The 15215-nt window shown below is 38.0% G+C and overlaps 1 protein-coding gene across 1 annotated transcript in view; it reads right to left on the reverse strand.

Moving 5' to 3' along the window:
- PON2 (paraoxonase 2) overlaps window positions 1-15215 on the reverse strand; it is a 29623-nt gene that overhangs the window by 12953 nt on the left and 1455 nt on the right. The window contains exon 2 of the mRNA XM_003782684.3: window positions 6618-6688. Coding sequence (XP_003782732.1) covers window positions 6618-6688 — 71 coding nt within the window. The remainder of the gene's footprint in view (window positions 1-6617; window positions 6689-15215) is intronic.

Genomic DNA, 15215 nt, shown 5'->3' on the forward strand with positions numbered 1-15215 from the left:
AGCTACAATACAGAAAAAGTTGACATCTGTAGACTCGTATGATAAACATCCAGATGTCTGTATAAAAGTAATTGACATCAGGGGAATATTACTTTGAGCAGGAAGGGCTCACAGTCATTTAACCATGCAAATATCCTTGTCCTCTTCTCTGCTCACTCAATCTGAAGCAAACAGACATTTCTCTCATTAACGGAGATAAAACACCTGGGATTGCCTAGTCCCTCTTTAAAAAATGGTGCCTACTTGTTCTCATAAGCAATGAAAGCTTTCCATTTAATCTTTAAATTTAGGCTTTAAATTACAGGAAAAAAACTAGCAAAAGAAAATTAATGAAAAATACTATGCGCCTAAGCCAAGTTGAAGCTTCTAACTCCCATCTGTGAGGCCTGCTACAATTACTATTGATTGTTTATTGATTGTCTGGGGTACACTTCACACAGCACAGCAAATAATTAGATATAAGACCTTCCCAGCGGTCTCACTGTATAAATTCCGCAGACAGATAATAGACCCAAACACAAGAAAAGAGGCATAAAAATGGCTTAGATTAAGCCAAATCATGACACATTCTTTGAGTCCAAAAAATCCAATCTTCCCCTTTAAGACCTCACCAAAGGATTTTTCCAAGATTATTCCTAGGTTGTCAAAGCCAAACAACGTCTATCTATGCAGCCATTCTGATTTTGATTCATGAGTTTGCATTTAGCCAGCTGACTCCAGTTTTGCTTGCTCTATCATAGTGAGGAAATAAAACAAAATAAAAATGCCAAGAGCTTCGATCTGTAAGGATAACCCATTTGCCGGGCTTTAGGAAGAAGATCTACAGGGTGTCTGTAAAGTTCATGTGCAATTTAAGTTGAAGTGTGTTTTATTGGAGATGTTCTCAGCCTGGACTTTGAAGGTCCCTAAAGAGCCACAAATGGGCTTCAAAGAATCTATGAACTTTCTGATAGTCTACACAATGCACAACGTCTCAGGTATGTACAGATGAGAATGTTTTGTGAAAAGTGTCCTTGACTTTTCACTAATTCAAAAAAGGGTCTTTGAGCCCCACCCAAGAAAGTTGCGAACCACTAGACTTCAGTCCCATGATGGTTTTACATTGGGAATGAGCAGAAAGCAGGGGACTTCTACCCCCCATACACATGCACACACACATAGAAATATGCATGTGAATACACACACACACACACACACACACACGGAATTCTACTCCAAGTTTTGCTTTTCAGATCCATTTAGTAGAAACAGAACTAGTTAAAATTTGTTTTTCCTCAAGAATTATTTAAGAGAATTTAATTTCAATGTATACATGTTTACACATATAGAAAAAAAGGGATATATAGAAAAAATCAACAATGATTCTTGGAGTGCTATGACTTCAAGTGATTTTCATTTTCTTTAGACTTCTCTTTGTTTAAAATTTTCTGCAAACAGGGTAGCACCTGTGGCTCAAAGGAATAGGGCACTGGCCCCATATGCTGGAAGTGGTGTGTTCAAACCCAGCCCCGGTGAAAAAAAACTGCAAAAAAAAAAAATCTGCAAATAATAATATTATTTTAATAATCAAGAAAAGAAAAATCTTTTTAAAAGATACCTTTATTTCAATCACATTATAACATCTTTCTGTTTAATTCCTATGCCTAATTCCAGTGGGGAGAAAAAAGTGTTAACCTGTATGTACCCTTCTTTGGAATATTTTCTAGAATTATTCCCCCATCTCCATTTCTACAGCCATATTGCAATAGGCTTTTATCATCTCCTATCTCCTCTTTGGTGTGATTATTGCAAGATCAGCCAATGCTGGATAAATCTTTCCTCCTCTAATTCAGTAATAACAGTAATGATAGCAGCTAACATACATTAAGCACATACCAAGTACCAGGCTCTTGGTAAATACCCTTATACAATATCTCATATAAGTTCATAATACTAAGAAACAATATATATTTTTTAACATCTTTATTGTTTCAGCCACTTAAGTCAGGTATCTTTTTTTTTTTTTTTTTTTTTTTGAGACAGAGTCTTACTATGTCGCCTGAGGTAGAGTGCCATGGCTTCACAGCTCACGGCAACCTCAAACTCTTGGGCTTAAGCAATTCTCTTGCCTCAGCCTCCCAAGTAGCTGAGACTACAGGTGCCAGCCACAATGCCTGGCTTTTTTTGGTTGCAGTTGTCATTGTTGTTTGGCAGGCCCAGGCTGGTTTCGAACCCACCAGCTCCGGTGTATGTGGCTGGTGCCCTAGCCACTGAGCTACAGGTGCCGAGCCAAGAAACAATATTATTACCCCTTATTTTAGAGTTGAGAATATGAAGCCTTTGAAAGATTAAGCAAATTGCTCAAGGTCACAAACTAGGATGCTAGGGCTCAAATACTTTGGTCTGACTTGAAAGCACATAGGAAATACTCAAGCTAGCATTTAATGAATTTCCTCTGCCAGAACCATCCCCTGGTTCCTCCCTAAAGACACTCGCTTTGTAAGCTCAGTTCCATTATGTTGGCTTTTCCCCAAAAAGTTTTGCTTCTATGACTCTCACCAAGATCTTGACTAATTCATATCTTACACTAATTTCTTAAACCTCTTTCGAGACCCTTTCTTTAGAAAGTCTTCTAGCTTAGCACATCAAATTTTGATCGCTTCTTTTTACTTTATCAATTGTCTGTGTCAGAGATCACCAAGTCTTCACCAGCATCCATACTCTCTTTCTTCCTTTTTATGACAGGCATGTGGCAATATAGCTACAGATATTTCCCACCCTTCTTGCTGATAGATGTGGCCATGTAACTAAGTTTGGGTCAATAGGATGTAAGGACACAAGATGTATACAACTACTGGGTAAAATAAAATAAAGATAATATCTATGTAAATTTCTTTCTACCCCTTCCTGCTGGGAAATAGCAGCAACTAGAGTTCTAGTCTTGGACAAAGATGGAATAATATATTGAAGGTAGTTGTGTTGCTTCATTAGCCCTCATCCCTAAATAACCACTTGGGACACAGTCATCCAGCCACTCTAAGCCACCAGCTTACCTTAGGACTGACACATAGGAGAAAAATAAAAATAAACTTTTCTCTTCTCTAAGTTACTATAACTTTATAACAGCAAATCAACCTTTGCCATGCCCAGCAGAGTATCCAACATGTAAGGTAGCATATTATCTTCCACTTTTTTAGTTCACAAGTCAGGTGTATTAATCATCCTGGGAAAAGATGCTATTTGGGAAAGAGAATTTGCAAAAGTGACTTAACCTGAGACTCAGGTTCTTAAAAGAAAGACTATCCACATTGGTTTTTGGTTTTGTTCCATTTTCCCTTCTTCTCCCCATAGTCAGATTGTAAAGTACTTGATGACAAAGGCTGCAAACTTTAATGCTTTTTTTTTTCAACCACTCAAGCAGGAGTTATTATTATAAAGGTATTAACTGCCAAATGCATAAAACTGCTAGTTAACTCAAGACAGATGGTCCATTCAAAATTCGGGTTAGTCCCAACTCTGAAGGCTAGATGTTTTGAAAATAAGATTTAAAAAAACAAAAAGGCCTCACATAATGTTAACTAGCTTTTTGTGTTAATTTCAAAATATTAAGGCAGCACAAATAGTTTTGTTTACTTGCGTACCTTGTGTAATGCTTAAGTCGCGGTTTTTAGTGTGCCCATCACCAGAACAGTGTTCACTGTGCCCAGAGATAAGTTTTTATCCCTCACTTCCCCTCTTCTTGGTTTATATCTTTCTGTGCCCATAACTAGCTCTTGTCACTACAGTTTTTATTATGTGTATGTTGATATTATGCCAAATTTTGTGTATATAAACACTTTCTGTCTGTAAAATGGACAAGGAATGAAAATATGGAATAAATGCCAAACTTACTTTCACTATTTACAATACTGTGTGCCCCACAGAAGGCATATATCCTACAGGATATATAGTCAAAAACTGTGATTTATTAAAACAAAAAGACAAGATATTACATAATATGTATAAAGCACCTATGAGTTGCAAACAGTTCATTTCCATCGATGATGAAGGAAGCACTATAGCATGTACGTGTGTGTGTGTGTGTGTGTGTGTGTGTGAGGGTGGAGGGCAAAGAGGGAGGGGATCTCACCTCTTAGATGGATTAGCTGGCCTCAGGTGCATCGCTGTTGCTGTTTCCAAAGGAGAAAATAGGAAATGGTCCTCTCTACCACTGCTGTCTACCATTAAGAAGTTACGTTTGCCTACAGGACAATGTATGTCTAGCACACTGTTAATCCTTTTAATCGAAGACCACTGGATACGCAACTGTTATTAGAAATACATAACCACAAGTTATTATTAACCATTATGCATCACTAACAAATGTTCATATGGCGTGTGCTAACCACAGGGCAAAAGCGAAAAAAGAAAGGGGGGGGGAAGCACAATTCTAATTAGATGTAAAAATGTATCCCAAATGTGCTTCTAATCACTCATCCTCTCCGCTCTGTTGCTTTTTGAAGTGCCTCAGAGGCATTAAACACTTCACAAGAGGGGCCATAGGTGACATATTTCCTCATTCTTTCCAATTCTAGACAGCAGCTCACACACATCACAACATAAAGGTCACAAACACAGACAGATGCCTGTTCAGAATACAAATGGTGCTGGGCTTGTTTTTCTCTGAGGAGCGCTCCATCCCGGTGAGTTGTAACAGGGATACACTTGGCAGTTTGTCCTGTAATGCATCTGGCTGTGCCCTACTGTCTACTCTGAGACTTGAATTCACAGAAGGTGGGCTTCCCAGGGCAAAGGGCTGTTTAATAATGTGACAATTATTAACTCAGTAGCAAAAGTAACCTAAGACATCACCAACCCCACCTCCCAACCTTGTCCAACGTCCCTTATAGATGCCATCTGGCATTTGCTTGCTCTTCTTGATTGCAGCCAGAAGGTGCCAAGTGACTTGGGACTGCAGAACAACTTCAGTTCTAGAACCATCTGTACTATCCAGCACAGATCTAGTCAACCTGCTATTTGACCCTGAGTTTCCATTCTCCTGCCGAGTGTTTGGGCAACTGAAAGAGAGAGGAGAAACTCCAGGAAAGTCAACTATTCTAGGTACAAGGAGATAGGATGGGGAAAATACAAAAGTAGCCATGAGAGAGAAAAAACACATGGGAACAGGCCTCTCAAGGATGAGAGGCAAGCAACAGATTTGTGTAAAACCCTTGAACGTAGAAAAAGTTGCTCAGACAACTGCTGGTTTGTTTTTGTTTAGGGAGTCTTGTGAATCCCCTCTGGGACGACTGTGGCTACAACGATGAAGCCTGCCAACCTGAGAGCTACTTTGCAATAACCATTAACATTTTAAACATAGAATCAGCAGACCACTCAAAGGACTATGACAAAGTATTCAACATATGGAGGTGGTCAACATAAGAACAGGCCTTCTGTACTGATTTACACATGTGATGCATGTCTGGTCTATGAAAATTAGGTTTCTGGTAGGAGATGGTCATGGTAGGGAGGAGGTCAACTGTGGAGGTCGTACAGTGTATATCCTAAATGAACAACAATCCCAGCGTTAAATCTGTATTCTGCAGATAAACAAATGCAAAAGCAACGATGTTCACTGATTCATCTGTAGCCGCAAAAAACAGCAACAACCCAACGTACGTTAAAAGGGGACTGACCGGTTAAATAAGTCATGGAAAGGGAAAATATTAAAAAGAACGAGGTCAACCTACATGTGCTGATGTGGAATAAATAAAGCAGGTTGTGGAATATTGGTACTAAAATGCCATTTTGGGGGGGAAGATGTATGTATATGCATATATTTCAGTGCATATGCAGTGAAATTATCATGACGGACAAAAAAGAAACTTTATCTCTAGAGTTATTTACATGGAGGGATGGAGAGTTGATGAAAGATTTTTCTTTTCTATTTCATATCTTTCTACCTTGTTTGAACATGTACAGTTTATATGAACTTGGACAGAAAAAGACCATGCAGGTGTTAAATAAAGATCTCTGTATACTAAAATAAATTTCCAAAACACTGCATTAAATGCAAAAAGTTGGTTTTGAAGTATGTACAATTTGACCTTATGTTTTAAAAATTATACATGTGAGAGTATTTGTACGGAGACAGAAAATGTATGAAAAGACACTCAACATTTGTTTAACAATGTTACTTATTAGGAGAGAAGTAAGATACTTCCATAAAACCAGGATTTTAATATCTTAATGATAAAAAAAAGACATTAAATTGTCTGTCCTACTTCTAGAGAAGAATGTTGTTATAAAGAACAGAAAGGACGCAATAATCTAGTTTCTGCCATACTTTGGCTCTCAGAGTAAGATTATAAATAGATGGTCCAAGATTTTTAAAAGTCTACAAACCTTCGGTCTAATTATAAACTCCTTATTATAGGTCAAAATGATAAAGGCCAACTTTGCCTAGGGTCCCACTCAAGTTTAGGGCAGAACAAGGGTTTGAAACTTCTAACTCTTCTAATTCTTTTTAGAATTAGAAGAACAATAATACCATAAACCGTCTCTAAGAAAAGCCAATATTTTTACTGTTCATGGAAAATTCAACAATTATTGGTGGTCAAACAATGTAATGTGTTCAACAAACACTTTTACCTACATACCAATTCCTTTAATCAGGCGGCAGTTTGGAAGGTCTGCGGATTCTACTTCTCTGGAAGCTTTAAGTCGATTTCTGTTAAAAACAAAAACAAAACCCGTTTGTTCATGTAGTCCCTGCTTTGTTTCAGAAAGGGCTTAAAGAGGCTTGCAGCAACACATTAAGCCACACAAATCCAAAGCAGATGAAAAAGAAGATAGGAAACAAGGGCAGGAGCATAAAACAGCACCAGAAATAAAGCAAAACCAAAAATGTTTATTGCAATGATCTATATATTGGCGTGTGTTGTAAGAGAAGCTTATAACTCAACAGACAAAACGTGTAATGCAAGTTCCTGTGCAAACATAACCTGCACCAAGCTACACTTCTCACAGCTCTGGTACTGTGGGAAGAGACTTCCAGATACACAACCAAAAGCCCTGTCTGCCTTTGGAAGGGCCTAACAATGAAACAGATGACAGCAGGCCTCACTCAGTCATTCCAAGGAAGCTGAGAGAAGATGGCATCTTTCCATACCTGGCACACTGAAGACACACACAGTCACTAAGAAATCAGAAGAGGTTTCATTCCCCATGACAGTGTTTACTGGAGTGGGAAGGCTGGAGAGGACCAACTTCTTCTGCAACCCTTTAGCAAAACTACTTGCTATTGTTTCAAGAAAACTGAAGGAAGAACTAATGCCAGAATCCGAACACCAATAACGGTATCTTTCCCACTTCCTTTCCACCATGGAGGGCCACCGAGCAGTCTAGGGCAAAATATGTGGGGTATCTATGGTTTTGAAGACCACACACTATCGGCTCTCTCTCTCCTCTTCCATTTTCTCACTTCTCTGGCAAGCCTTCTAGAATGCAGGGAAGGCTCACTACTCAGCAACATGGAAGACAGTCTATGCCTAGACAGCACAGAACTCCTGACACGTTGTGTGCCAAGGATATATTTTGGAAATTATGTCATAAGTAAAGTTTCTGATTAAAATGTTAATCAGTATGTATTTGAAATCACATAACTCAAACAGCATCAAATTTCTTTCTTTTAATTTTTAAATTTTATTTATTTCTATTGTTTGGGATTCATTGAGAGTACAAAGAATTAGGTTACAATGATTGCATTTGTTAAAGTAGCTCTTGTAGTTGTGTCCTGCCCCCAAGAGGTGTGTCACACACTGTGGCCCCCCTCCACCTCCCTCTTCTCCTCTTCCTACTTGCTCCTTCTCCCACCCCCCCACCCCTTGTGTTAGCTCATCTACTGCCTTCATATTAGAACAGAGTACATTGGATTCTTGCTTCTCCATTCTTGTGATGCTTTACTGAGAATGTGTTCCACCTCCAACCAAGTTAATACAAAAGATGTAAAGTCTCCATCTTTTTAGGACCTGAATAGTATTCCATGGTATACTTATACCACAGCTTGTTAAACCATTCCTGGATTGGTGGGCATTTAGGTTATTTCCACATTTTGGCAACTGTAAATTGAGCCACAATAAACAGTCTAGTGCAATTGTCCCTGTGGTAAAAGGATTTTTTTTTTTCCTTTGGGTGGATGCCTAGTAGTGGGATTGCAGGATCGAATGGGAGGTCTAGCTTAAGTTCTTTGAGGATTCTCCATGTTTCCTTCCAAAAAGGTTGTATTAGTTTCCCATCCCACCAGCAGTGTAAAAGTGTTCCCTTCTCTCTACATCCACACCAGCATCTGCAGCTTTGAGACCTTGTGATGTGGGCCATTCTCACTGGGGTTAGGTGTTATCTCTGGGTAGCTTTGATTTGCATTTCTCCGATAATTAGGGACGATGAGCATTTTTTCATATGTTTCTTAATCATTTGTCTTCTTTAGAGAAGGATTACGCATCTCTCTTTCTTAGCGATATATGAGATTTGGGGGTCTTTTTCTGTTGATTAACTTGAGTTCTCTAAAGGTATCAAACTTTTGTCCAATTCATAATATGCAAATGTCTTTTCCCATGCTGAAGGTTATCTGTTTGCTTTGGTTGTTGTTTCCTTAGCTATACAGAAGCTTTTCAGTTTAATTAAGTCCCATTTGTTAATGTTTGTTTTTGTTGCAATCGCCATGAAGTCTTCTTCATTAAATCTTTCCCCAGGCCAATATCGTCAAATGTTTTCCCCATACTTTCTTTGAGGATTTTTACTGTTTCATGGCCTTAGATTTAAATCTTTTACCCATCTTTAATCAATTTTTGTATGTGGTGAGAGGTGCAGGTCTTTCACATGTGGTTATCCAGTTTTCCCAAAAACACCACTTATTGAATAGAGATTCTTTTCCTCCAACATATGTTCTTGTTTGGTTTATCAAAGATCAATCAGGTGGCTATCAGATGTTAGTTTCATCTCATGGTTTTCTATCTGGTTCCAAAAGTCAATGTCTCTATTTTTGTGAAAATGTCTATACTACCCAAAGCAATCTACAGATTCAATGCAATCCCCATTAAAATACCATCATCATACTTTCAAGATTTGGAAAAAAATTCTTCATTTTGTATGGAACCCAAAGAAACCAAGGCAATTCTCAGTAATAAAAACAAAGCTGGGGGTATCACCATACCTGACTTTTGGCTATGCTACAAGGCCATAGTGATTAAAACAGCATGGTATTGGCACAATGCTATTTTAAACTTTGATGATTCCATGCAAGAAAGCAATATTTATGTATTCAAAGTACTGAATATTCACAGATAAGCTACTATGCTAGGTACTGTAAGAATTTAAAACAGCATCAAATGTCTTAGAACAATATAGCTGTAAAGCAAAAGCACAAATAAATTAATAATAAATATATATATAAAATTAATAAAACTATCCTGAGCAACATAGCAAGACCCCATCTCTACCAAAAAAAAAAAAAAAGGAAAGAAAAATTTAACTGGGCATGGTGGCACACACCTGCATTACCAGATACTCAGGAGGTTGGGGCAGGAGGATCACTTGAGCCCGAGGGTTTGAGATGGCAATAGGCTATGATCAGGTCACTGCACGGGCAATAGAGTGAGACCCCATCACAAAAAAAAGTAAGAAAAAAAATTTTAATGTAATAAAATATAAGGTGCATTAAGTACATAAAATAATAAAATTATAAAAATAAAGCAATAAAAATACTTTTAATAAATCTCACTCCTATATTCCCTAAGAGTAACTTAAAAGGTAAAAACAGAGTTGATAAGGCTTAATACAGTAATAGCAGAAATAAAGATGGCGAGGATGACGCTGATGATAATAATGGGCAGTCAAAGGAAATAAAGGATAAAAACAGCTGTAATTTACACTGTTCTAAGTGAGTTAGCTCCATAAATTCATTTAATGCTTTAAAAAAACCCATATAAATAAGTGACCATTATCCTTATTTTAAAGATGAGGAAACTTGATTTGGAGAGGTAACAGCAAAGAGATTTTCCAAGGTTCAACTTAGCAAAGAACTGCTGGAACTAGGTAGGACCCAGTGGCAGCTGTTGCTCTCATCCACTCTGTACTTCTCTCAGAAAGGAGAGAAGAGATTTGCATTCTTGTCTTAGCAGTTCAGTTAATTTCTGTAGGTCTCAGTCTGGACAATTAGGATGAACCTGGAAGACTCTAAGACAACTCCAGAAACAGATATAGACACAAAGCAATAGGTCATAGCTACAGTTTCTACAGCAAGTTTCTGTATCAAGCGATAGTTTGGGTGTCAATTTTATACAATTTACCATTATGTCTATTCAACTACACCAAAATAGGGATACTGGTGATTACCATCTATCTTTTTCAAAGATAAATAGTATGGATTGAATAAAAGCTCCAATCTATTAAAAATAACACATTCAGATGTGTTTGAACAGTTTGATGTATGGAATATTTGTTTCAGAGTCAACTTAGTTTTACATAAATGATTGATGGTTACATTTTGCTAAATAGGGCAGTTTTCATCAACTAGTTTAGTTGTGTAATATCATCTTTTACATATGAAGGCTACCTGCTATTAAAACTGAAGAGTTACATAAGGGCTGTGCATGACTTCTACTTATTCAAAAAACTTTTTCCTAGCTTTACTTTATGAAAAAGGAAAAAGAATAATTTTGCTTGAATCCTTTGTGGCCATCAAGACCTCCAAATTCCTTCAGCAGAAAACTGCTAGATTTCTACCCTGGCATAAGTATCAGTTCCACGCTCATTAGCAGACTTCTATATTCTCAGTGGCAGGCACCTTCTCACCCCTTTTCTTACTTGCTCCTCTCATTGCAGAGCTATGGGCAAGGCAAATATTTGCTTTCCCAGCCTCATCTGCATTGAGGTGTAATCACATGACCCAGGTTTTGGGGAAAGATAATTGTGTTCCTGACAGAAAAGGTATACATAAGAAGAGAGCTAGCTGGCATCACTCATTCTCTCTCTCCTTTATGATCTGATCACACATGCAATGCATGAAACTGCACCAGCCATTCTGCACCTTTGACGAGAATGAGGCTGTAAAATCAATAGTGAAGGATAAAAGAATAAAAATACAGGAAGAATCCAGTTCCTTGATGTGGCCGCTGATTCAATGAACAAGTTCCAGATCTTCTCACCTACTGAATTTTCATCATGTAAGAAAAATAAATCCCTATTTAAATAAACTACCATTAATTTGACAAATGTTACATGCAGCTGAAAGCATTCCTAACTGATATCAGATTTTAAAACTTTGGGAAATTTATGAGAGAATGCTATGTAAACCTTTTTGGATTGGCAGATCAATTAGCCTAAAAGGTTTCATGCAAAAAAAGTATAAGATAAATGATATAAATACAAATGAGTGATAAAAGGAGGAAAATCTTTTATTTTTTAATCCAATTAAAAAATAGAGAAAGGATCTGTATAGACTTTTCTCAAAAGAAGACATACAAATGTCTGACAGGTATATGAAAAATTGCTCGACATCATTAGTCATCAGAGAAATGCAAATCAAAGCTACAATGAGGTATCATTTCATCCCAGTTAAAATGGCTTTCATCAAAAAGACAGCCAATCACATATGCTGTGAGGATGTGGAGAAAGGGAAACTCACACACACTGCTAGTGGGAATGTAAATTAGTGCAACCACGAGGGAGAATGGTATGGTGGTTCCTCCAAAAACTAAAAATAGAAGGACCAAATGGACCAGCAATCCTAGTGCTGAGTATATATCCAAAGGAGAGAAATAAGCATATCAAAAAGATATCTGCTCTCCCATATTTATTTATTATTATTATTATTTTTGCAATTTTTTTGGCCAGGGCTGGGTTTGAACCCGCCACCTCCAGCATATGGGACTGGCGCCCTACTCCTTTGAGCTGCAGGCGCTGCCCCACTCCCATATGTATTGCAGTACTATTCACAATAGCCAAGGTTTGGAATCAATCTGAGAGTCCATCAGTATATGAATGGATACAGAAATTGTAGTTCACACAATGGAATATTATATAACCAGAAAAAAAGAATGAAACCTGCCATTTGCAACCCCATGGATAGAACTGGAGAACATTATATTAAGTGAAATAAGCCAAGCATAGAAAGACAAATCTCATGTTTTCTCATTCATATGTATGAGCTAGATATTAAAAATAATTGACCTCATGGAGACAGAGTAGAAGGATGAATGCATGAGGCCGGGAAGGGTAGCAGAAAGGGGGGATAAAGTGAGGATGATTAACTTCAACAAAAAGTTAGGGTATACTTTAAAATAACTGAAAGTGTGGAATTAGACTGTTTCTAACACAAAGAAATGGGAAATACTTGAGGCAATAGATATCCCAATTACCCTGATTTGATGAATTCACATTGTATGCCTGTATCAAAGCATCACATGTACCTTATAAAGACATACAACTATTATATACCCATAACAATTAAAAATATTAAATAAAAAATTTTAAAAATAGAAACAAGATGCTGAGAAGGAATCAAGGCTTCCCCAGACTGTCGGGGGATTTATGGCACAAAAGTTTGGGAGACCTTGCTTGAGCATCACTGTCACCACCAATAACTGCTATTGACCTTACTATGTGCCTGGTATTGTTCTAAGCACTTTACACAAAAGAACTCATCAATTTCTCACAGTCCCACTATGGAGCAGGCAGTACCCCTCCCACTGATTGGGACACTGAGGCACGATAAAAGTGAAATAACTAGTACAGGACCTCAGGAACAGCAAGGAGCTACTGGTGAATTCCAGCCACAAAGCATGAACTCTTAACCACCAGGCATTAGCATGAAATCAGTCTCAAAATCTCTCAGTCAGGAAACAGCAGTCCCCATCCAGAGTGGAAGGAGGCAGGGGGCTATTAGCTATGATCTTGCCTCATGGAGGGTAGCAGTTAGGGAAACACACCCTGTGTGTAAAGGAGGAACATGGTGTTACCATCAGGAGTTACTTTGAGATATATCTCATTGCCTTTGAGTTTATGAACAACTAATGGGGCTTTATCATCTATTTGCAGACTTATACATGAACAGGGGCTTTATCTTTTACACACAGGCATGTAAAAGCCCTTTGGAATTCAGCCCTTGGGCCCCTGCAATGCTTGCACTAAGTAACTAAGAATTTGTGCTTAGGCATCTAAACCAGCAGAGAATTTGCTCCACTGGCAGAGAAGTAAGGAGGCTGTAGGAGAGTAGATAGGGCAAACTGTATTTGGAATCAGAAGATCCGGCTGAGCGTACATGCTCAACACTAATTACCTGCTGAACTAGTTAGTTTACCTCTCAAACCTCAGCATATATATGGGTGTAGACAGGAAGATCTCTGTCTCTCTCTCTCTCTCTCTAAATATATATGAGTGAAGTCATGAAAGTAAAAGAGCTTTCTTTCCAAATGTCAGCAAATGTATATTTTGGTTTAATACAAAGAACTTCTTATGCTTTTGATATAGTGATAAGCCTACAGTAGTCACACAATCCATGGTAAAGAAGACAGTGGTTAAAAAAAAAAAAAAAAAAAAAAGTACCTCTAGAGTGTTCCAGGCTGTATAGCTACTTGTTAGAAATGTTATGAAAGGTGTCAGCATCAAGCAGAATATTAGGATGGTTGCTTTGGAGGATCCTGCCTACTTTCAGGTCCCTGATGCATCTCATAATTCGTCCAAGGCTGTGTTCCTTGCAACAGAGAACAAACAGCCTGGGAATATTTGCATATTTCTATTTTCTCCTCCATTGCTCATCTGGGAAGGGCAGAAAATGTGGGTGTGGCTGTGGAATGCCATCCTTCTCTGGGAACCTTGGTCAGAAGGAAAAAGACACCTTTGATGATATTCATCCAGCTGGGACATACTTATACTAAAAATTATTTGTTTACTTGAAAATCAAGTTGAAATGTAAGTGAGCATCTTGGAGAAGAGAAATAACTTGATTGCCAAAGCACCATCTCTGAAAAATGAATAAATAGCAAGCATCAGATTACAGCAAAAATCTAACATAAAGCCTCTGCCCTTTCCCTTTTCTCTGAAAAGGTAAGAAGGTGCTGCTTTTGAGACAGACTCTAAGGGTCTGAAAAGAGAAATGTGATACATTTGAGTGCTCTAAAAACTCTGTAAATGGAAGGCACTAGTATTCTTCAATCATATGGTAACCAGATAAAATACAAGGTGCCTAACTAAATTTTAATTTCAGATAAACAACAAATGATATTGTAGTATATGTGTAGTATTTCACACATTCCATATTTAAAGAAGTATAGTCTAGGAATTCCATGCTTACTACACAAAAAAATGACTCATTGTCTATCTGAAATTCAAACTTACCTGGGCAGCTTGCATTTTTATTTGCTACATCTAGCCACCCATCACCCGCCCAATATTCTCACATCAACCCATTTGGGGCTTTGATTATCTAATAAGACACCTTGACCACCAGACCAAGTAAAGAAAAGTTGCATCAAACTGTAACTGTTGGTTGCATTCTCCATCCATAAGTCTTATTTACTCTTTCTTAGGTTTGCAATTATAACATTCACCATTTAAAGGGCCTTAAATATAAAACTGTACGATCAGTAAGAAGGAAAAAATTGACTGTTAATTGGGAGAACTTCAAGTTGTAGAAAACATCGGTGGTTTAAACATTGGTGACAACTTAGGGAACTTGTGAATTTTGGTGGTCTTTCCTTTGAAACCAAGAGCTGGATAGAGCACACAAAATCATCCAACTCATGAGCACACAAAATCATCCAACTCAGCAGGATGGGCATTTACATAATAAAATTCGGCCAATGTCCATTTCCTACCTGTAAGTGCTCTTTCCTTAACCCCTCACCCCATCACCACACTGTTACCTCCTTGCATTGGCTTATGGGCAGATGAAGCACAGTTATGAGATGGGGACTGGAATGCACAGACACTGGTATCACCTTAACTTCTCTCTCATCCTTGGGGTCCTAGGGTTTGGATCTCTGTTATCCTCTCCAAACTTCTGCAATACCTTAACTAGTCCCCCCATCTACTCTCTCTTCTAGTAGTTCTCAACCCTGACGACACATTAGCATTATCAGGGAAGTTTTTAAAATAAAAAATACCAACCCCTAGGACCAACTAGACCAACTGACTCCCTGGGGGTGGTCCCAGGCACCGGCCCTCCAGTATATCCTAATGTACAGAGAACCATATCT

This window comes from Otolemur garnettii, unplaced genomic scaffold (genome assembly GCF_000181295.1).
Source record: "Otolemur garnettii isolate 467f Iridium unplaced genomic scaffold, OtoGar3 scaffold00005, whole genome shotgun sequence".
Taxonomy (NCBI): Eukaryota; Metazoa; Chordata; class Mammalia; order Primates; family Galagidae; genus Otolemur; species Otolemur garnettii.